The sequence below is a fragment of the Petaurus breviceps genome, unplaced genomic scaffold, assembly GCF_028583685.1.
Source record: "Petaurus breviceps papuanus isolate PSGF00001 unplaced genomic scaffold, PetGlider_PUasm1.0 91023, whole genome shotgun sequence".
Taxonomy (NCBI): Eukaryota; Metazoa; Chordata; class Mammalia; order Diprotodontia; family Petauridae; genus Petaurus; species Petaurus breviceps.
This window is the reverse complement of record NW_027187398.1, coordinates 668,284-689,993: the sequence shown is the minus strand read 5'-3', so window position 1 is coordinate 689,993 and position 21,710 is coordinate 668,284. Positions and strand designations below refer to the sequence as shown.

At 39.8% G+C, this 21,710-nt stretch overlaps 1 protein-coding gene and 1 pseudogene across 4 annotated transcripts in view; one reads left to right on the top strand and one right to left on the bottom strand.

Annotated features, from left to right (window-relative positions):
* Nucleotides 1-2,938: 2,938 nt before the first annotated feature.
* Nucleotides 2,939-21,710, top strand: part of TRIM37 (tripartite motif containing 37) — a 119,532-nt gene continuing 100,760 nt past the window's right edge. The window contains exons 1-4 of one of the 4 annotated variants that reach the window (XM_069078028.1): nt 2,939-3,481; nt 5,422-5,523; nt 12,663-12,703; nt 14,631-14,747. In XM_069078028.1, the coding sequence (XP_068934129.1) occupies nt 3,461-3,481; nt 5,422-5,523; nt 12,663-12,703; nt 14,631-14,747 (281 nt within the window). In that variant the 5' untranslated portion in view covers nt 2,939-3,460. The remainder of the gene's footprint in view (nt 3,482-5,421; nt 5,524-12,662; nt 12,704-14,630; nt 14,748-21,710) is intronic. The other 3 variants (XM_069078027.1, XM_069078026.1, XM_069078029.1) reach the window with 3 other exon arrangements.
* Nucleotides 16,394-21,504, bottom strand: LOC138153684 (nucleolus and neural progenitor protein pseudogene; annotated as a pseudogene).

Genomic DNA, 21,710 nt, shown 5'->3' with positions numbered 1-21,710 from the left:
CTGCATTAGTTGTCAGCACAGGATTTTGCTTAAGCCGCAGGTTTGAGGGGAAAAAAAACCCTGAATGAACAAGAACAAAGCATTTGTAGAAGCCTTTTACCCAGGGAATTAAAATGCAGCTGAGATGGATGCCTTCATGATAGGACAGAAGTCTTCAGTGTATTTTTAAATCAAGAACTGAGAACTAGTCCTAAAGAGGGTGTGTAAACAACTTAAGGCAAGGAGGGGGAAGAAAATCAGAGAGGACAGATAATTAGAATTGCAGGTGGGTGCTGAGCACTACTACCTTGGCTACTTCTGGTGGGGAACAGTGATGAGATGCCAGTGCAGAATGGTGGTGACTGTCTTTGATTCTGAGAACAAATCTGCTGAAATGCCTACTTTCCTGTTCTTATTTCAAGAGCCTCCTTGCCTAATATCCTGTAGTCTGCTCACCCTGAAATATTTCTCCCCAAGTCCGTCATCCTTCTTGAACTGGCAAGTTCTTCCTGAGGGCTCTATTTTGTGATGGTTACCAGGCCAGACTGCCTTCCTTCTCCTTCCTAACCTGTTCTTGATTTTCTGGACTTTAAAACCCTGCCCTGGTGCCAAGCACCTCTCCTTCCCCTCCTCCATAGTCCCCTTCAGTTTTCTTTAGTGAGTGGCTTTCCCTCATTAGAATGTAAGCTCCCAGAGGGTAGGGACTTTTCTTTTTGCTTGCATTTATGCTCCTACCACTTAAACACAGTAAGTGCTTGATAAATGATTGTTTCCTTCCTTTACCTCTAGTGCTGAGTCTGTATGTTATTTCCTACTGCTTTGGGAGTTTGTTTGCTTTTTGTATTTGTCAAGTGTAATCCAGAGAAAATCATTTCTGATATCTGATTCTCAGATATTCACTGTGTTTGTCCTGAGTAACACATAATGGTTGCCTGAGGGGGAAGAAGGGAGAGACAGAGACACTGATTCTTTTAATTGCTGGGATTTTTCCCATCTTGGGGGCTCAATTAGAAATATATTTTATTGATACATATCAATAGATTCTTCCCCCAGAGCAGAGAAAAGATAAGATGAATATAGACTTTTAAGACCCAGAAAAGAGTCAGTACCAGGGAAGTCTGGGTAAGTTAAAGTGGAAGGAAGCCCCTAGGATGAAATGTCCTTGGGCTATTCTCTTGCTGGCAGTTTCAAGGAAACACCTTCCTTAGAAAGAGGGATTAGGGACCTAGAGAGAAAAAAGGCCTGAAGGAAAAGCTGGAAAAAGTGATTCTATCCACTTTAGGTTGGGAGCCTAGAGAAAGGTAGTAGCTAATTCTCTTTATGGAAAACATCTTCATTCTTTTCCTACCCCTCCTTCCCTAATTGATTAAGCCCTTATAGAGTGCCAAGCTCTGTATTAAGGGGCTGAGAATCAAATAAAAGCAAGAGTCCACAAGGAGCTTACATTTTTAATAGAGGTGAGGCTAGAAGGCATCTAGGTGGCACTGGACCTAGACCTGAGTTCAAATTGGACCTCAGACACTAGCTGTGTGAACTTAGCAAGTTGCGTAATAGATGTATGCCTCAGTTTTCTTAACTGTAAAATGGAGATAATAACAGCACCTCACAGGGTTGTTGTGAAGATCAAATAGGATATTCGTAAAGAGGCTGGCACACAGTGGGCACTATTTAAATGCTATTATTATTAGGAGAGTGCTTTGGTTTCAGAAGTAGTTGGGAATGCTGAGTGGAATAATTAAAGTTCATGACACTCCCTTTCCAGAGGCAATGTAAGAATGACTTGATTAGAGTCTTTAGAGCAAAACCCTGGGTCAGGAGCTAGGGAATAAATATATAAGCAAAAAGATAGTCTATTCCTGCCCTCAGGTAGCTTACATTCTAATAGGGGAAGACAACATACAAAAGGGAGCTGTGTTTCCTCCTCCCTCTCCCCTTCCCCCCCATAGTGTAAAGATGTTCTGGGGTTAGAAGAGCACTGCTGAGGTATGTTCCAAGGTGAGAAGGTATTGGGGTCACAGTCTAAAGGCAGGACGTCCAACTTGGGCCCTTCCGTAACAGAACATTAAAAGGTCTGCACCTGAAAAGCAAAGCTGTACATTAGAGACCTGCAGTTCCATATAGAGTCCTTTTTTTTTTTTTTTCCTATTCTGTTCATTCTATTTGGTATTAAATCCAGAATAAAACAAGAAATCCCTATCACTATTCCTTCTGGTGCATTTTCTGAACTTCACTGGGGTGTGTGGGAGGGGAATCTCGTTTCCCATAGATATTAACAGGAAGATATTAAAATCTTCTCACGTAGGGCATTACGACATGCTAGAAATGGATTCAGTGAACCGGCTGACACATTTTACTGGCCCAGTGACCAGAATTAGATACACGCAAAGCTTATTTCCAATTCATTCATTCATTCATCCATCCACCCACCATTCAGGGTCTGTTAAATTTGCGCATTAGCAACGGGTACAAGGCCTCCTTTCCTGCAAGGAGTCTGGCAGGACACCTGACCCTAGCTAGCTCAGTTCTGAGAAAGCCCGGGAGCTCACACGGGGGCGGGGGGAGTCTGGAGGCCCGCCCGTCCTTAGCCCCGCCCTACCGGCCCCGCGTGGGTCTCCATGCGGCGGAAGGGCGATTTTCCCGCGGTAAATGGGGCAGTGGAACCAAGAGACAGTTCCAAGACCCGGCAGGGTCGAGCCATCCGGGTCAGCACGCCCTCCAGGGGTCTGGCTCTGCAGCGAGTGGGGAGGTGCACTCCCTAGCCCTTCTCTTGTTAGTCCCCGCCCCCTGCGGTATTCCAGGCCCCGCCCCTCTCCGAGGGCGCGCACTCTCCGAGCCAACCGCCGTCCTGCTCCCAGACAGCCGTTACAGGCCTCTGGGGGGCGGCGCGCGGCACTGCGGCAGACGCGGGACGGTCTCATGCTCAGCCGCGTCGCGAAGAGCACGTTTTTCCTCTCCTGCGGAGGCCTCCTACGCATGCGCGTTGCTTCCTCCCGCTGCCGCCGCCACCCTAGCCACCAGCTGCCCTGGTTACCTTTGGTGTCCCGGTACTCCCCTCTCCTAGCCCCGAGACATCACTTAACTGGGATAGAGCCGTTCCCCCAGTCACGAGAGAGATAGGGGGAGGGAGCCGCAGGGGTCTCGCGCTTGGTCACTTGTTCTCTCGTTGGCCCGCTCGCCCCCCAGCTCAGGCTCGTGGGTTGGGCTGGGCTGATCCTGGCGCGCGGGCCGGCTGACTGAAGAAGGGAGGAGCGCCCGGGTGTGGCGCGCGTGGATGAAAACGGCGAAATGGGGTTAGGCGGCCTGGAGGCAGGAGCGACCGGGCGCCGAGGTGTGACCGGGTGCACCCAAGCCCCGTGACCCCCACCCCGGACATCGTGCTGTTCTCTCTGGCCAACGGACCTGGCGACCTGGTTCTGATACCTGGTGGAGGGGAACGACGGACTCCGCGGGATACCGCGGGGCCTGGCGAGAGCTGGCGGCAATGGACGAGCAGAGCGTAGAGGTGAGAAAAAAGGGGCGACGTCACTGCCCACGGGAGGCAAGCTGCAAGGAGGAGAGGGGGAGTTCTTCATTCTGAACCCTTCCCCTGGGCAGCTCCGACCACCCCCTGCCCCCTACCCTTTTCGGAGGGGGGCGTGTCAGGTTCTCCGCCATAGCTTGGCTTCCCAGCGACACGCCCCCCCTTCACCCCCATGCCCCCAGTGCCGCAGTCAGCTGGATACGCACCTGGTACTCCTCCACAGGTGCCTTTGCAAAATTAATCACTACCTAGAAATGGAAATTGAATGAATTGATGTCCTTGTTGCCCGCATCTTGTGCATCCGGTTTATGTAGGTGCCCCAATTCACCTTCAATAAACTGGCAAACATTTTTCTTTTTTGCCTGGTAAAAATTTCAGAACCTACCTGCCCTTAAGTGGTGGTTAAACAGGTGCAGAAATTTGGACTCAAATTTGAGAAATTTGGAGGTACCCAGTTAGCCAGAGGCAAGGGAAACAAGAATCTGAGGTTAACCTCACTTCTTGGGTTACTTCTTCCTTTTGGGGAAAAATAAATGACCAAAAAGATAACTTATTTTTATGGATATTATTGAAAAGGGTGGGGTCTCACTCTAGAATATGACCTCAGGTACTTTGAGTAACAAAATGTTGTTGAGAAAAATGGATTGGTATCTTTACTCTTGTTTACTTTGACGTATTTATACACTTCTTATTATATAATTATTTGCTTTGACTCCTTGCAGTTGCATTCATACTGTCCTGTTAGCTGTTTCCCATACACTATGTTCCAGTTATGTTATATAGGTGTTCCCCATACACATTTCATATTATATTTTAGCACCATCCTCCTTCAGGAGTTGCCATCCTTTTTGGATTGAATTCTCAAATCCCTTGGCTTTCCGTAAGCTTTCCAGTACCTTTTTATTCAATATGAAAGGAAATACATTCTAGAGTTTACTATGTATATGCACATAACAAATGAAGTAGAAATTAGTTTTTTATAAAGAAAATTTTATTTAGTATATAAATCTGTTTAGTATTATAATTTTTTTTATCAAATATTTTGTCAGAACATACCAAGATAAATTAGTGAGACTTTATATTCTGCTGCTTTTCAACAATTTTATTCTTGGTATAATTTTTGAAGGAGGTATCTGCATATCATATCCAGCTTCCAGTTTTTTTCTTGCTGTAGATTAAATTGAGAATAGGATTGAGAATCCTGATTTACAAGGACATGTTATGAATAAAATTAAATTAAAGCTTTGTGAACACATAAACAGTGGCTTATGGTTCTACAAAGGTATACCTGAAGTTTTGTAACTTTATTGATGGGAAATCAATTTGAAATCTCTAGTTATCGTTAAGATGAATTGACTCATTTCACTGGGATGTTGATATTTTTTTAGCTCAGAATGAAAAGTTTCATATTCCAAACCTCATTTATTTGGTTTTGACCCATAAAAATTATTCCTTATCTTATCTCTTCCAAATTGTTAAAATTCTCCTGACTTTCCTACCCTGCCCCTACCTCTTCACTATTTACTTCCCCTCAATCCACTAATTTTTTAAAGTAACACTGTTACTTTTTAAATCTTTCAGTGGATTAATATATTAATTTGCCAAATATTCCTTCCTCCACCCTCTTGACAAGGTTCTCTTATTTCTTGGGGGACATTTACACCAGGCTGGGAATCCCTGCCCTAATAGAATATAAACTCCTTGAGGTTAGGGTCTTTTTCTTTTTCTCTTGGTTCTTATTGAATCTTCATTGTTTAGCACACTGCCATGCATGTAATAGATGCTTGATGTTTGTTAAATTGTTCAACTAGTATCTCTCACAAAATACATTTAGAATTCCCATTAAGATATTATGAGTAAGGCATTTATTATTCAGTTGCCTAATGTAGTGGATACTATCATGGTTGTAATTATTTTCTTAGAGTATTGCTGAGGTTTTCCGATGTTTCATTTGTATGGAGAAGTTGCGTGATGCACGTCTGTGTCCACATTGCTCCAAGCTTTGTTGTTTCAGCTGCATTCGGGTAAGTTCTATTCTTCTTGCTTATGAGTAAGTATATTGGGGCATGTTCTTAAGGAGACTTCTGACAGACTGCTAAGATGGACTTTACATTTCTGTTTTTCTATGTCTATTGAAATTCTTTTAAAATATAATTTTATTATTGTCAGAGAAATTAATGGGAAAGGCTTGGATTAAATTTTTTCCTTGTGCTTCATTGACATTTTCTAAGTAAATACTTATTTATGTGTGCAGGTGATGTTAGAGGTACTAACATAATGGTTATACTTTAGGGCCTCTCTCTTTTTTTTTTTTTTTTTTGCTTTTTGGAGGGCAGTTGGGGTTAAGTGACTTGCCCAAAGTCACATGGCTAATAAGTATGTGAAATGTCTGAGGTCAGATTTGAACTCAGGTCCTCCTGACTCCAGGGCCTGTGCTCTGCTCACTGCACCACCTAGCCACCCCCTAGGGCCTCTCAATGACTTTTTTTCCTCATTCTTAAACTCCCATTTATCTTTGACCTTTATCTACCTACTGCTTTAATGTGAGTGCTTTGTAAAAGCCATCTGTCTTGTCCTCACTATCCTCCTCTTCCCCAGTTTTTAAAATCTGTGGTATGGTGGACAGAATACCATATTGGGACTTGGGGTCTAAGTCCTGCTTCTGCTGGCAAGTTACTTCAGCTTTTTTTATGTCTACATCAGCTTCCTCATCTGTCAAATGTAGGGGTTAGATCAGATTATCTCTAAGATTCCTCTTATCTTTGTGATTCAGTTTTTCTGACGCTCCTTGACTCTGAGTCTACTTTCCATTCATAGCATTGAAATGAAATTTACAGTGTCTTTTGTAACCACCTCACTAGAAGTTTCAAAGGTATATTCTTAGCTATTGTATATTACCTTTTCCCTAGATGTAATAGCATAACACTTTCTTTTTCTGCCCATTTTGATAATTTCTTACTATTTTAACCCTTTTGGAAGCTGTACCTCTTCTTCTGAAAAATCTTAAGGGTTCCATCTAGGATTCCTTCTCTTTCCTCTATATAATTCTTTTTTTTTTTTTTTTTTTGACATTTTCATCTTTTAGGCTTTTGCTACTGTTTTCCTTATTTGTATTCACATCTCTTACTGGCACTGTGAAAAAGATATGCTGTTAGTAGGGTGTATGCTTTTGGTTTTTGAATTTGTCACAAATGAGAGAAAAAGCATTTCTTAAGTGCTTAATGCCAAACTTCGGTACTAAGTTTAAAATACAGAAGTGAGATGGTTCTTGCCCTCAAGGAGCTTATGTTTTCAAAGGGAAATAGTACATTTAAAGGTATAGTGGTCAAGGAGAGGGAGTTTTGGTTAGAGGAGGTTATCTTGGAGCCATTTGATTGTCATAACTCTTTCCAGGAGGAGTTGACAGTATTGATTTGATTACTCTTCCTAGAGCAAGAGATAGAAAGCAGGATAGAATGGGAATGATATATAAGTAATATGCCTGATGGCCAGTTGTGCTGGGTGGATAGATGTAAAGCATGATCTAAGGCTAGCTAGATTAAAATTAAAAAAAAATTGTCATCATATGTTTTTATATCACCTACATTTCTCCTAGTATCCTTCCCCATCTGTTTTCCCTTTTTTCAGAGAACTATCGCATATAACAGAATATTTTTTAAAGAATAAGTATGAAGAGGAAGAGAAAAAAATCAGCATAACTAGTGAATACATGAGAAAAATCTGAAAATATATTCAATGTTCTATACTTGTGGACTTCCCTGATGTCCCATTACCCTTAACTCTAGTACCTTCCGTCTGAGATTATTTTCATTTTTATCCTCTATATATCTTGTTTGTGCATGTTGTTTGCATGTTGTCTCCCCATTAGACAGTAAGCATCTGGAGAGCCAGGACTGTTTTTGCCTTTCTTTAGCTCAGTGCTTGGTAATTAAGTGCTTAATAAATGCTTCTCGACTTTACCCCCACCTCTGCAAAGGAATGGAGTAGGGGTGTTTTCTTATATCTCTTCTCTTGGGTCATGCAGTTCTGTAGCATTGACTTTCAGTGGTTTTGTGCTATTTGTTCTTTGCATTTATATTGTTGTAATCGTGTGTGTATATGTATATGTGTGTATATTTATACATATACACACGCACACATATATTTATATATACATGGCTCTACTTATTTTGCATTAGTTTATGGAAGTCTTTTCATGCTCTTCTATGTGCATCACATATCTTTTCTTACAGCATAGTAGCCATCACACAGCATCCCACAATTCCCCAAACAGTAGGTTACCAGCTTTGCTGCTATTTCTTTGCCATCATAAATAGTACTATTTTAAATATTTTGGTATATATGGGTAAATTTCTTGCAGTATATGCACAATACTATAGTGGAATCTTTGGGTCAAAGATATGGAAAAGTATATTCTCTTAAATATAGTTCTCTTAATTCACAGCTCCACCAATAATGCCCTAGTGTTCCTGTTTTCCCACAATCATTCCAACATTGAATATTCTTTTGTCATTTTTGTCAGTTTCTTAGGTATGAGGAGAAATCTCAGCATTATTTTGTTTTGCATTCATCTTATTAGTGAGTTGGATCATTCTTTCATTTAGTTGTTAATAGTTTTCAATTCTTTTGAGAACTGTTTGTTCATGTCCCTTAACCACTTTCCATTCCAAATAATCCATCCACTTGCTTTTATGAAGATTTCAAGAAGAGATAAAAGGTAATTCAACAGAACCAACCAACCAACACATTGACTACTTCTGAAGATAGATGTAGTATTGCTTACTTGTAGTCCCTTACCTATTCAGTGAAGAGAAGGAGGTGAATTTTTTCAAGTGCTTGGAAGAGTTCAATCTTGGCCATTATAATTAGTGTCCAGTTTTGTTTGATAGTCCTTTCTATTACATTGTTGTTATATATGTTATCTTCCTGGTGCTGCTGAACCAAGGTGGAGGAAACATGCAGCCCTTCTGAGTGGGTGCACTACAAACGTGTATTACATAATTTCAACTGGGCCTTCACTGTTCCTCGGCAATTCTTCTACAACTCCTTACTTAACTCAGTATCCCACTCAATGCAGTGGCCCTTTCAAACATTTTTATTGCTCCTCAATTCTCTAATGGCTCCCTCTCTTCCCACATTCTAAGCTGAGAACCTTGGCCTCATGTTTTACTGAAAAAATTGCAGAGTCACCAAGAGCTACCTCTTTATCTCTCCTCATCTCACATCATTCAGATATCTTCTGTTACTGTCTCCTCCTTCACAACCCTGTCTCAGATGAAGAAGTGGCCCTTCTCCTTGCCAAGGCAAGCCCTTACACCTTCAAAAGTGATCCATTCCATGTAGTCATCTCCAGCAAATTGCCCTGGCTATCGTCCTCCTCACTTATCTTTAATCTCTCCCTGTCTCCTGACTCAACAAGCAAAAGTCTCCCTCATCCTCAAAAAAACCCTTATTTGATCCTTTCATCCCTGATGGTATATTGTTCCATATGTCTCCTTTTTGTGGCTTAACTTCTTGAGAAGGCCTTTTTTAGTAGGTGCCTCTACTTCGTTTCCTCTTTTTTTCATCTCTCTATCATCTGGCATCTGATGTTAGCATTCAACTAAAACTTGCCTCCAGTGTTACTAATGATCTTTTTTTTTTTTTTTGCCTTTTGGAGGGCAATTGGGGTTAAGTAACTTGCCCAAGGTTACACGGCTAGTTTTTTTGTGTGGGTGTTAAGTGTCTGAGGCCAAAACCGAACTCGAGTCCTCTGACTCCGGGCTGGAGCTCTTACTCACTGCGCCATCTAACTGCCCCAGCTAATGATCTCTTAATTGCTAAATCCAATGGCCTTTCTTGGTCTTATTCTCTATCTAGCCTTTGACGCTGTTGTTCACCAACCTCTCTTTGCTGGTCTTCCCTGTAGGTTTTTGGGACATTATTCTGTCCTAGTTCTCCTCCTACCTATCAACAGTTACTTCTCAGTCTCCTTTGCTTGTTCTTCATCCAAGTAAGGTTCATTAACTGTGAGTGTCCCATGGGCCTCTGTCCTGACCCTCTTCTCTCTCTATGCTGTTTTACTTGTTGATCTCATCAGCTCCCATGGATTCGATTTTTATCTCTTTGAATATTTCTCAAGTCTACTTATCCAGTAGTCCTAACCTCTCTGTTGATCTCTAGTCTTGCATCTCCAACTGCCTTTTAAATATCTTGAATCAGATATTCTGTGGACATGTTCAACTCAGTATGTCCAAAACTGAATTAATTATCTTTTCCCTCAAACCTTCTCCACTTCCAAACTTCTCTATTATTGAAGTGGGCAAAGTCATCTTCTCAGTTCCTCCAGCTTTCAATCTAAGTATCAGCTCTTACCCCCCATATCCTATCTGTTGCCAAGACCTGTCTGTTTTATCTTCGCAACATCTTTCAGATGTGCTCCTTTTTCTCGTCTGATATTGCCACCCCCATGAATGATGTAGGCTTTCTCAGCTTCTCATTCCTGGGCATTTATAATCAACTATTGGTTGATACACCTGCTACAAGTTGTTTTGCACTCCACTCCATCTTCTGTTTAGCTGTCAAAGTGATTTTCCTAAAGCATAGTCTCTGACCTTGTTCCACCACACCTTCTCCACATGCCCAGCTCCCTTACTCGGTAAACTCCAGTGGGTCCCTATCTCCTTCATAATTAAATATAAAATCCTCTGATGTTCAAAACCCTATGTAACCTCTCCCCCCCCTTTCCCAGTTGTCTTATGCCTTACCACATATTCTTTGATTCAGTGACATTTGCCTCTTAACTGTTCCTTGAACAAGACATTTCCGTCTTTTAGCTCCAGGCATTTTCACTGGCATTTCTTCATGTCTGTAATGCTCTCCCTCCTTGTTTTTGCCTCCTACCTTTCTTCATATCCTAGCTAAAATCTCATCTTCTACAAGATGCTAATCTACCTTAATTCTAATACCCTCCCTCTGTTGATTATTTCCTATTCATTCTGTATATACCTTGCTTGTAAACTTTCCTGTATATAGCTTGTTTGTGTATATTTGTTTGCCTGTTATCTTCCCCATTAACTTGTGAGCTCCTTGACAGCAGGGGCTGCCTTGGCCATTCTTTGTATCTGCAGTGCTTAGCATGGTGTCTGGCATATAGTACATGCTTAATAAATGTTTATTGACTGACTGCTTTTCTATTAATTCAGTTAAATTCTAGACCAAGATCATTGTCCAGCTGTAGTGTCTTGCCAACATGTAGAAAAATGTTTTGACTCAATAGATGCCTATCCATTTGCATGTCATACTTTGTGCAGTATATGTTGTTTATCTACTGGGTTTTTCCTGATTTATTATATTTATTATATATCAAAAAATTGATTTATTAAGCCAATTTCTTTTTAGTGGCCATGAATCTCATTATATTTCTTAATATTCTCGAGCCCTGTAATGTTCTGGGCCTTGATGCCATCAACAGAGTATCGTCTACAAATGAGCACCTGTTGACCCTGACTGTCTAAAGGGAATCCCTAATCTGTTTAGACACTGCACAGGACATCTTCCGTGATAGTGGTGAATAATTTTGGCAAGGATATGTCCCCTCTATTTTAGTCTCATTTGAAAGTGATAATCATGGGATCTTTGGACATAGTTTTCTATATATATGGGTGAATCTTGCATAAGCTTAAACATGCATGGGATAGTCAATAAACATTAAGTGGTGTTTTGTGTTAGGCACTGTGCTAAGTGCTGAGGATATAAGAAGGAAAAAGACAGTCCCTGTTCTCAAGGAGCTCACAGTCTAATGGGGGAGAACAGCATACAAACAGCTATGTACCCACAGGCTTTGTACAGGAAGTAAATTGTAAATAATCAACAGGTAAGACATTAGAATTAAGAGGCATTAGGAAAGACCTCCTGTAGAAGGGATTTTAACTGAGACTTGAAGGAAGCCAGGAGGCAAAGGTGAGGGTGAGAATTATAGTCATGGAGGATAGCCAGTGAATAGAGGTCTGGAGATAAAGTGTCTTGTTTGAGGAACAGCAAGGAGGACAGTGTCATTGAATTGAAGGGCATGGGGATTAGTGAGGAGAGGAGTGTGTAAGGTAAAAGAATACTGGAAAAGCAGGTGGGTAGTAGAGCACTTGACTTGGAGTCAGGAAGACCTTAGTTCAAATCCAGCCTAAAGATAATTCCTAGCTGTGTGAACCTAAGCAAGTCACTTAACTTCTTTTTGCTTCAATTTACTCAAGTACAAAATGGGGATAATAGCACCTATATTGCCGGGTGATTGTGAGGATAAAATGAAATAGCATTTGTAAAGTTCTTTACAAACCTTAAGTGCTGTGTAAATGATTATTATAGTTACTATTATTATTTGATATATGACTTTAAAGCTTTTTTGCTCTGTTGACTTAATTCTTTTCTGTAAATGCAGAGTCTTGTATTCTCTAGTGATAAGGATGAGAGACTCAAGTTCTTCTCTTCTGTGATTTTCCGCAGACTCCCAAAGAAACCCTAATTAATTTGATAAAGGGAGTATTTATTGATGTTACAGATGATCAGGAATGATCACTGTGGAAACACTAGTAAACTTCTTACTTTGAGCATTTATCAAGTATTTGTTCAGTATAGCCATTTCTGGGCTAACTTACTGTGGTAACTTTTATTTTCATTAAATTTTGTAAGAATAGTGAATATTAAGTCAGTACCTACTTTGACCTATTATTTTCCAGTTGAGTGTTTTCTTATAGTGTAATTTGGAATCTTGTCATCACTAATATTTGCTTTTTGTTTTAGTCTTATCATTATATATAGATGATCTACACATAAATCACTTGCTTATGCTGTCTAGCCTATCTTGGGGCTATTTGCCTCCTCCTCCTTTTAGTGGCTTCTTTTTATCAGTTCTATGTACTGCCTCTCCTTCTGATATAGTTTAGTTCTGGACTAGTATTGTTCCTTTTATCCCAGGCAATGGAGACAATTGAATGCTTTCTGTTTTACCTGCTTCATGGAGAATAGAGTTCACTATCTGATAATATGTTTTATAGAATCTTTGTGAAATTTGGACCTGATAAGAGAAAATAACTTGAACCATTAGACTTACATGAAACTACATTTTAATACTTTTAAAATATTCGTGTTTTGGGAACTGAAAATCTTTTTTTCCCTCTTGCCTCCTAAGCGTTGGCTGACAGAACAAAGAGCTCAGTGTCCTCATTGTCGGTAAGTTTTTTCATATAATTTTTATGAATATGCTAGCATTAAGAGATTGGGGTAAAAGCACATAATAATAACGTGTATAGGAGAATTTCTTATTCATAGTATCCATCATTTACTTCTTCACAAGAATACTTTCTCCCCACCAAGCTTTAGTCCTATATTACCAATTGACTGTCTTGGACATATCTTAAACTCACTGTGTCTAGAACTGAATTAATTATCTTTTCCCAGAAACCCTTCTAGACTTCACTGTTTCTATTAAAGGCACCACCGGCTCTTCCAGTGTCATGTGTTCATGATATCAGCATTACCCTGGACTCTCATTCCCCCTTACCCCAAATATTTACTCAGTTGCCAGATGTTATTATTTCTACCTTCATAGTATCCTTTACATCTGACACCTTTTCTTTATTCCCAGCTACTACTTTAGTGTAAATCCTTATTACTTTTTGGCTAGATTATTGCATTAACCTCCGAACTGTCTCATTCTCTTCCTATATTCTGTACAGTTCTGCCAGTCATTTTTCTTAAGCCCAGATCCGACTGTGACTCCCTTCCTCAGCTGACTCTATTGGCTTCTTTTTTTTTTTTGGAGGGCAGTTGGGGTTAAATGACTTGCCCAAGGTCACTTAACAGTAACTTAAGTGTCTGAGGCCGGATTTGAACTCAGGTCTTTCTGACTCCAGGGCCAGTGCTCTATTCACTATGCCACCTAACCGCCCCACTCCGTTGGCTTCTTATTTCCTTCTTGATCAAATATAACTGCTTCCAGTTAGCTTTTAAATCTGGTGTAATTAGAGTTTGGCCCTAAATTATATTTCCAACCTCACTGGACTTTCTGCACTCTTCAGTCTAGCCAGATGGACTCTCTCTGTTCCTCATATGTGACACTCCACCCTTGTGCCTTTTGTAGTAGCTCTTTTGTTTTTTTTTTTGCTTTTTGTAGGGCAGTTGGCATTAAGTGACTTGCCCAAGGTCATACGGCTGGTTTTTGTGTTGAGTGTCTGAGGCCAGATTTGAACTCAGGTCCTCCTGACTCCACAGCCAGTGCTCTATTCACTGTGCCACCTAGCCGCTCCTAGTAGTAGCTCTTCTAAGTTCTTAGATCTATTTCCTCCTTTCCTTCATGTTAGAGTCTCCTCTTCCTTTAAGATATAGCTTAAGGGCTGTCTTCTTCGTCAAGCCTTTCTTGGTCCTCATAGCTGCTAAGGCCCATTCCCACTCTACCTTCGTCAAGCCTTTCTTGGTCCTCATAGCTGCTAAGACCCATTCCCACTCTACCTTGCATTGGACAACTTGGTATATATATTTGTATTTAATAACTTCATATATGTATTTATTGTTTCTCCCACCCCCTATGCATTAGGATATAAGTTCCTTGTGAGTAGGTATTGTGATAGCTTTTTTTTTTTTGGCTTTTTGGAGGGCAATTGGGGTTAAGTGACTTGCCCAAGGTCACATGGCTAGTTTTTGTAAGTGTCTGAAGCCAGATTTGAACTCAGGTCCTCCTGACTCCAGGGCTGGTACTCTATTTACTGTGCCACCCAGCTGCCCCTGTGACAGCTCTTTATATTTGAATCCCCAGCACCTAGCACCCACTAAATACTTGATTGAAACAACCTCTCTTTCCCCTCTATCCTGAAGGATAACATAACTAACTTACCTGCCTAAAAGTCACTCAAGGGGTTTGGATAATGATTTGTCTTTTTGCCATGTTTTTCATTTAGGAATTTTATTGTGTACTTTCTTAGGCTAGACTTTTAGTATTAGTTGACTTAGTAAAAATAAGCATAATTTACTATTATTATGTTATAATTGTTGTTGCAAGTGAATAACTACATGAAAGAGGTAACAAATATTTATTTATATGTTGTTTTAAATGCTAAAATCCTGAGTTCCTGAAATAGACCATAGATTCTACCTCTTTCAGTGCTCCTCTCCAGCTCCGAGAATTGGTAAACTGTCGTTGGGCAGAAGAGGTTACCCAGCAGCTTGACACTCTTCAACTTTGCAGTCTCACCAAACATGAAGAAAATGAAAAGGACAAGTATGTAAAATCATTTTGGGGGGAAAAATTTTGTTTTTGTTTTATTATTATTAACTTAATAATAAACATGAACATTTCAATATACAAAGAACAAAAAAAGAGGATTATATATGAATTCTCTTAAGTACAGGTTTTTAAGTATATTAAATTTTCTGTTTTAGTGACAAAATTGCTGGGTTTATGTTGTCTTCTGAGATTTTTTTTGTTTTTGTATATACTTTAAAAAATTTTATTGATATTCCTTTTTTTCAATCTGTCACTCCCTATTTGTGTTACCTGCCTTTTTACAAATAAATATCAAAACAATCATATTGTCAGTGTCTGAAAGATATTTCTCATTCTATACTTCTAGTTCATCACTGTTCTGCCAAGAGGTCAGTAGCATGTTTAATCATCAACCTTGAGAAGTCACGATTGCTTACTGCAGTGATCAGAAAATAAACCATTTTCAAATGCTATTTGTAATGAAAGAAAACTGAAAAATTTATTCTTAATCCTATTTTGTTCAGATGATTTCTTAGATTATACTACCAAGTATCTAATCTTTTTAAAGACTGCTCTGATTGTTAACTCCATTTGTTGGTTGTTAACTTTGACCTAGTTCCACTCTTAGTACAAATATTGGTAATACCACAGTCCTTTAATTTTGGGAGACTGTGTATTTGTGTAGAGAGGTAGCATGGTGAGTGGCTAGAGGATTGGTTTTAGAGTCAGGCTGATTTTGAGTTCAAGTCCTTCTTCTGACACATACTGACTTAGTGCCTCAGAACAGCTCTCTGTAGAGCATCGAAGGTACAGAACAAGAACAGATCTGCACTGGTAAAGAGAGTTTCCAAATTGGCAGTTCCTTAGTGCTACTTTGAGAAATATTGATGGCCAGGACAATGTTGGTGATTTTTTCATTTTTCAGTTGGAGACCTTGTGGCAAGGATACGCTATAGGAGGGTGTGCTTGTTTTTGCTTGTGAAAGAGTCCAGGAAAGTTAGAGAACTTGGGTTTCTTGACTCTTGGAAATTATTCTTTAAAGCTTTTATAAATTCATGAATTCTTATAGAATCCTAATTCCAGATAACATTTCTGTAGTGCTTTAAGGTTTATAAAATACTATAATCTTAATTGGCCTTGTGAGAAAGGTGTTTTTGTTAGCCTCATTTTATTTTATTTATTTGTTCTTTAAATGAGAAAATGGAAACTGATTTAATTTGGACCCAGTAATAAGACCAGTGGTAATACAAACATTTTGCTTGGTGATCAATTTTATTTATATCATATAAAAACTTGGACGACACAGTCACCCAAAACTAGAAATCTTGATGTCCCATGGACAAAAATAACAAGTGGCCATGTCATTATATTATAATTGAGCTAATAGATCAAACAGTAACCTTTTGGATACCTTCATCCTCCAGTTTCACAGCATACATACTAGATCCATTGGAGCCAGGCTAGGAGTATGGGTCCTGAACAAGGCATGTACCTAGTTTTAGGGATCTAATTGATTGCAAAATACATACAAATTCCTCAAAGCCAATCTATCCAGAATCCTTGGTAAACAAATCAAACCAGTCCAATCTCTTAGGGGTCCTGAGACCTCTCAAAGTCATTTTCAAGACTTGGGGAATAATTCTGCATGGATTGCAGATACCTCCATTGCTTCATGGTGTAATGCTGAACTCTTGCCACTCAGAGGCACAGTATGGAGCCTCATCTAGCAGGCATGATTATGAACTGCTTCCTTTCTTAATAAACTAAAGCAGTTTCACATATATCACATTGAAACTCCCAATGCAGAAAAAATATCAATGTCATCTTTGTTTCTAATATTTTCTGATGTATTGTTATTTTCCTTTACTGGAGCCAGTGTTGGTGATTTCACTCCATTACAATTTTCAATAAGATTGACATTTCTGTTGTCTAGCAGTTGACTCTTTTTCTTTTTTGTAAATTTATGTATTTACTTTTAGTTTACAACATTCAATTCCACAATCCATTGAGTTTCAAATTTTCCTCCCCTCCACCTCATGGCAGCATGCAACCTGATATAGGTTCTACAAATATCTTTGCATTAAACATTAATCAAGTTGTAAAGAAGAGTTAAAACCAGTGGAGTGAACAATGAGAAAGAAGGAACAAAACAAAATACAAAAGAGAGAGAACAAGTAGTTTGCTTCAACCTGCATTCTAACTCTGTTGTTCTTTTCTCTGGATGTGAATTGGCTCTTTTCTTTTAAAATTAATTTTATGTTTATTTTTAATTTACATCATTTCCTCAAGATTTTGAGTTTCAAATTTTTTCCCTCTTTCCCCTACCCCCCACCCCAAAATAGCAAGCCCACTGTAGCATGCAATCTGCTCTCTCCTATATCCTCCCCATCCCCCCTCCGACTTTCCAGTAGGACAAGATGGATCTCTATACCCCAATACCTATATATATTATTTCCCAGTTGCATGTAAAAAAAATAATATATCTATTTTTAAACATTTGATTTGAAAACTTTGGATTCCTGATTCTTTCCCTTCCTCCCTCATTACCCACCCATACTGGGAAGAAAAGCAATTCAATATAGGTTGTATATGTGTAGCTATGTAAAATATTTCCATAGTGGATATATTGTGAAAGACGGACTATATTTCCCTCCCTCCTATCCCACCCCCCACTTGCTTTGTTCTCTACTTTGACCCTGTCCCTTTTCAAAAGTGGGTGGTTCCAGCTTCCCTCCCCCCAGCCTGCCCTACCTTCCATCAATCCCCCTCTCATCCCCTTTCCCCCTCCTGTCCTGTAGGGTGAGATACCCTATTTAGTGTGTATGTCATTCCCTCCCTAAGCCAAATTCAATGAGAGTAAGGTTGACCCATTCCCTTTTGAATTCCTGTTCTTCCCCTCTGTTGTAACAGTTTTCCCTTGCCTCTTCTATATGAGATAATTTACCCCATTCTGTCTCTCCCCATCTCCTCATTATATTCCTCTTTCACCTTTTAAGTATCATCCCTTCTTATTCAGTTGGTCCTGTGCCCTCTGTCTAGGTATACCTGTATACATATATATATATACACACACTCACATATATATTTATATACCCATATACCCTCCTATATAGATATATATATGAATGTATACATATGTGTGTATATACATATATATATGTATATATATACACACATCTATATTCCCTTCAACTATTCTCATACTGAAAAAAGTTTTAAGTTATAATTCTTGTTTTTCCATGTAGGCATATAAATAGTTCAACTTTGATAAGTTCCTTATGATTTCTTTTATTTATTTATTTAATTTTTATTTTTTAGAGGGGGGAAGGCAGGGCAATTGGGGCTAAGTGACTTGCCCAGGGTCACATGTCTAGTAAGTGTTAAGTGTCTGAGGCCGCATTTGAACTCAGGTCCTCTTGACTCCAGGGCCAGTGCTCTATTCACTCCTTATGATTTCTTTTCCCCGTTTACCTTCTCATGCTTCTCTTGCTTCTTGTATCTGAATGTCAGATTTTCTATTCAATTCTGATTTTTTTTTTCTTTTTGTCGGGCAATTGGGATTAAGTGACTTGCTCAGAGTCACATGGCTAGTAAGTATGTCAAGTCTCTGAGGCTAGATTTGAACTCAGGTCCTCCTGACTCCAGGGCCAGTGCTCTGTTCACTGCGCCATCTAGCCGCCCCAACTCTGGTTTTTTCATCAAGAATGCTTGAAAGTCCTCTATTTCATTGAATGACCATATTTTCCCCTGAAACATGATACTCAGTTTTGCTGGGTAGGTGATTCTTGGTTTTAATGCCAGCTCCTGTGCCCTCCGGAATATCATATTCCAGGCCCTTTGATCCCCCAATGTAGAAGCTGCCAGATCCTGTGTTATCCTGATTGTGTTTCCACAATATTCAAATTGTTTCTTCTTGACTGCTTGTAATATTTTCTCCTTGATCTGGGAATTCCAGAACCTGGTTATAATATTCCTTGGAGTTTTCATTTTGGGATCTTTTTCAAGAGGTGATTGGTAGACTCTATCAACCTCTGTTATGCCCTCTGGTTCTAAAACATCAGGGCAATTTTCCTTGAGAATTTCTTGAAGGATGATTTCTAGGTTCATTTTTTGATCATGGCTTTCAGATAGCCCAGTAATTTTTAAATGATCTCTCCTGGATCTATTTTCCAGGTCAGTGGTTTTCCCAATGAGATATTTTACATTGCCTTCTATTTTTTCATTTGTTTGCATCTGTTTAATAGTATTTTGATTTCTCATAAAGTCACTAGCTTCCATTTGCTCCAATCTAATTCTTAAGGAATGATTCTGTTCAGTGAGCTTTTGATATTCTTTTTCCATCTGGCAAATTTGGCTTTTCAAGGCATTCTTCTCCTCATTGGCTTTGAGCCTCTTTTGCCATTTGAGTTAGTCTGTTTTTTAAGGTGTTATTTTCTTCAGTCAGGTTGTTGACTCTCTTTTCATGATTTTCTTGCATCATTATCATTCCTCCTCCCAGTCTTTCCTCCACTTCTCTTATTTGCTTTTCAAAATCCTTCTTAAGCTCCTCTATGGCCTATAACCAATTCATATCTTTCTTAGAAGCTTTTGGTGCAGGAGTTCTGACTTTGTTGTCTTCCTCCTGTTCCATGCTTTGGTCCTTTTTGTCTCCAAAATAGGAATCTAAAGTCAGATTGATGTGCTTTCTTTGCTTCCTTTGCTTGCTCATATTGCCAGTCAATTACTTGACTTTTGAGCTTTTTGCCACAGTAGAACTCTGGTTCCAGAGAACAGAGCTTTGTCCCAAATTGCTGGGGTTTTCTCAGCTGCTGGAGCTATTAGTTGGGTGCCCTTCTTGAAGCCTCCACCAGCTCTGGCACCTGGGCACACACCCCAGGACCCCCACTCTAGACCGCAATCCAGATCTAAGCAGGTTAAAGCAAGACTGATTACCCCTCAGTCTGGTTGTTTGGTCCCCCTACAATCTGCAGGCCAGGAGCTCTGAAACAGCCACGTGGTGGCAGTCGCCGCGCCTCAGCCATTTCTCCCTCTGGGGGGGCAGAGGCTAGACCACACTCCTGGACCCCCTGTTCCCAGAGTCTACACTGACCTCTCACTTTGTCTTTAGCCTTTATGGGTTGATAATTCTGGAAACTGCCACAGCTGCTGGTGATCTACTCTCCTGATGTTCCTCTTGCAGGGGCTGGTCGGGCTGCCCTGGGGCTAAACCGGGGGCCTAATGTGGGGGCTCTGCTCCCAGTGCTCTGTGATGGACTCTTCCTGTTTGTTTCCTGGGTTGCCTTCAGCGGGAGATTTGTTTCTTTTTGTCACTTTGTGGGTTCTGTAGCCCTAAAGTTTGTTTAGAGTCATTTTTTATAGGTATTTGAGGTAGTTACGGATGAGTACATGGTGTTTTCCTCTTCTGCTCTGCCATCTTGGCTCCACCCTCCTGAGTTGGCTCTTTCTCAGTGCCATTTCAGGTCTATGAATTGTAAGATCTGAGAATGTTCTTTTAGCATCTCCCTCTGTGACAACCTTCTCAGTCTGATGAAGAAGCAGTTGCATTTCCTTTAGAACAGTGGGCTGCAACTTTATGGCTTTCTCTGCTGCTTTATAAATTTTATTCTGTGAGCTGATTAGTCTCAGGTGGCAGTTTGAAGACATATTACCCAAGCCATGGAGAAGAAAGTTACAGATGAATATTTTTATGCAGTTCAATTTCTTGGGCAAGCTGTAACTTTGAGCTTCCACTAGTTTAAGCCGATTTCTTTTTAGAAGTTTGTTACCCAGATAAGTGGCTTTATGCCACTTTTTTTGCATATACATGAGAAAATGGCTGTCTGGATTTCTTCTGAAAGTTGTATAAAAGATTTTGCCTTTCAGATCCTCAGTACAAAGTTTCTGTCATGAGAGGATCCTACCAGCAGCTGGGATGAGCCAGTATCTTTTTGTACTCTCCTTTCAGAGCATAAAGACTTGAAGTTGGTGTCCATGGTAGCTTTGTGCTTTGGTTGTTTGCAAAAGACCTTTAGGTCAAATCCTGATGATGTTTCCTTTGTATATTTTCCTCTTCTTCACTGCCTCCCCAATATTCACATTATCTGTTATGTTTATCTTCATTTGTTCAGCTTTTTGGGGAACTTCTAAGGCTATTTCTTCAATAGGCTTGTTCAGTTTCTCTTTTTCTAGAAGTAATTTGTTTAGCACTTTTGTTACTCCTTTAGCTTCCACCCTTTTTTACTGACATCAATATAGGCCTCTCCTAAAAATTCTTTAAACTCAGCAGGAAAGGTAAAATTTTTGAAGTAAGGCATTGTTTGAATCCTGGATACCTTCTGAAGCAATCTAAAGAAAGGCTTATGTAAACAAACCAGTTTTTTTTAAAGCATCTTTATACGGGGCCCATACCCTGCTCACCAGTCCTATAATAATAGTATTTAAAATGAATTCTTCCATGCAAAGATGCTTCACAGTCAAGAGAAATGTCTTGCAGCAACACACTAATAAATGTAGCATTAATTTTTAGGTCCCCAAATCTTCATTAACATAAATTCCAAAACTGGCTGGCTGGGAATGATGTACTTTTTTGTATTTTCAAGTTTATTTTCTTTGGGACACAGCTCAAAGAGATCTTGAATGGATCCCTTCATAGTCACACAATTCATTCTCTTGAGATACTGTTCTACAAATTACTCTATCTTTGTCTTCCATGACCATTGTGCTCTAACTCCCTGGGCTCAGGATTTTCACCTGGTTCTGGGACTCCCTCTAGGCAAGACACCGCTGAAACCATCTTGCAAGAGAGAAGGAAGGAGGGATCACCATTTTAGAGTTAGAAGAGACTTCAGAAATTATCTTATAAAATTTCTTTCTGTCCTCTAAGAACATGGGAGTATTGAATTCTTTCCAAAAATATTTTCTGAACTGGAGTAATGAGAATTTTCATAGGTAAAGAAAGGCTCAGGGTAAAACTTAGAATGGGGCAAGTTATTTAACTCT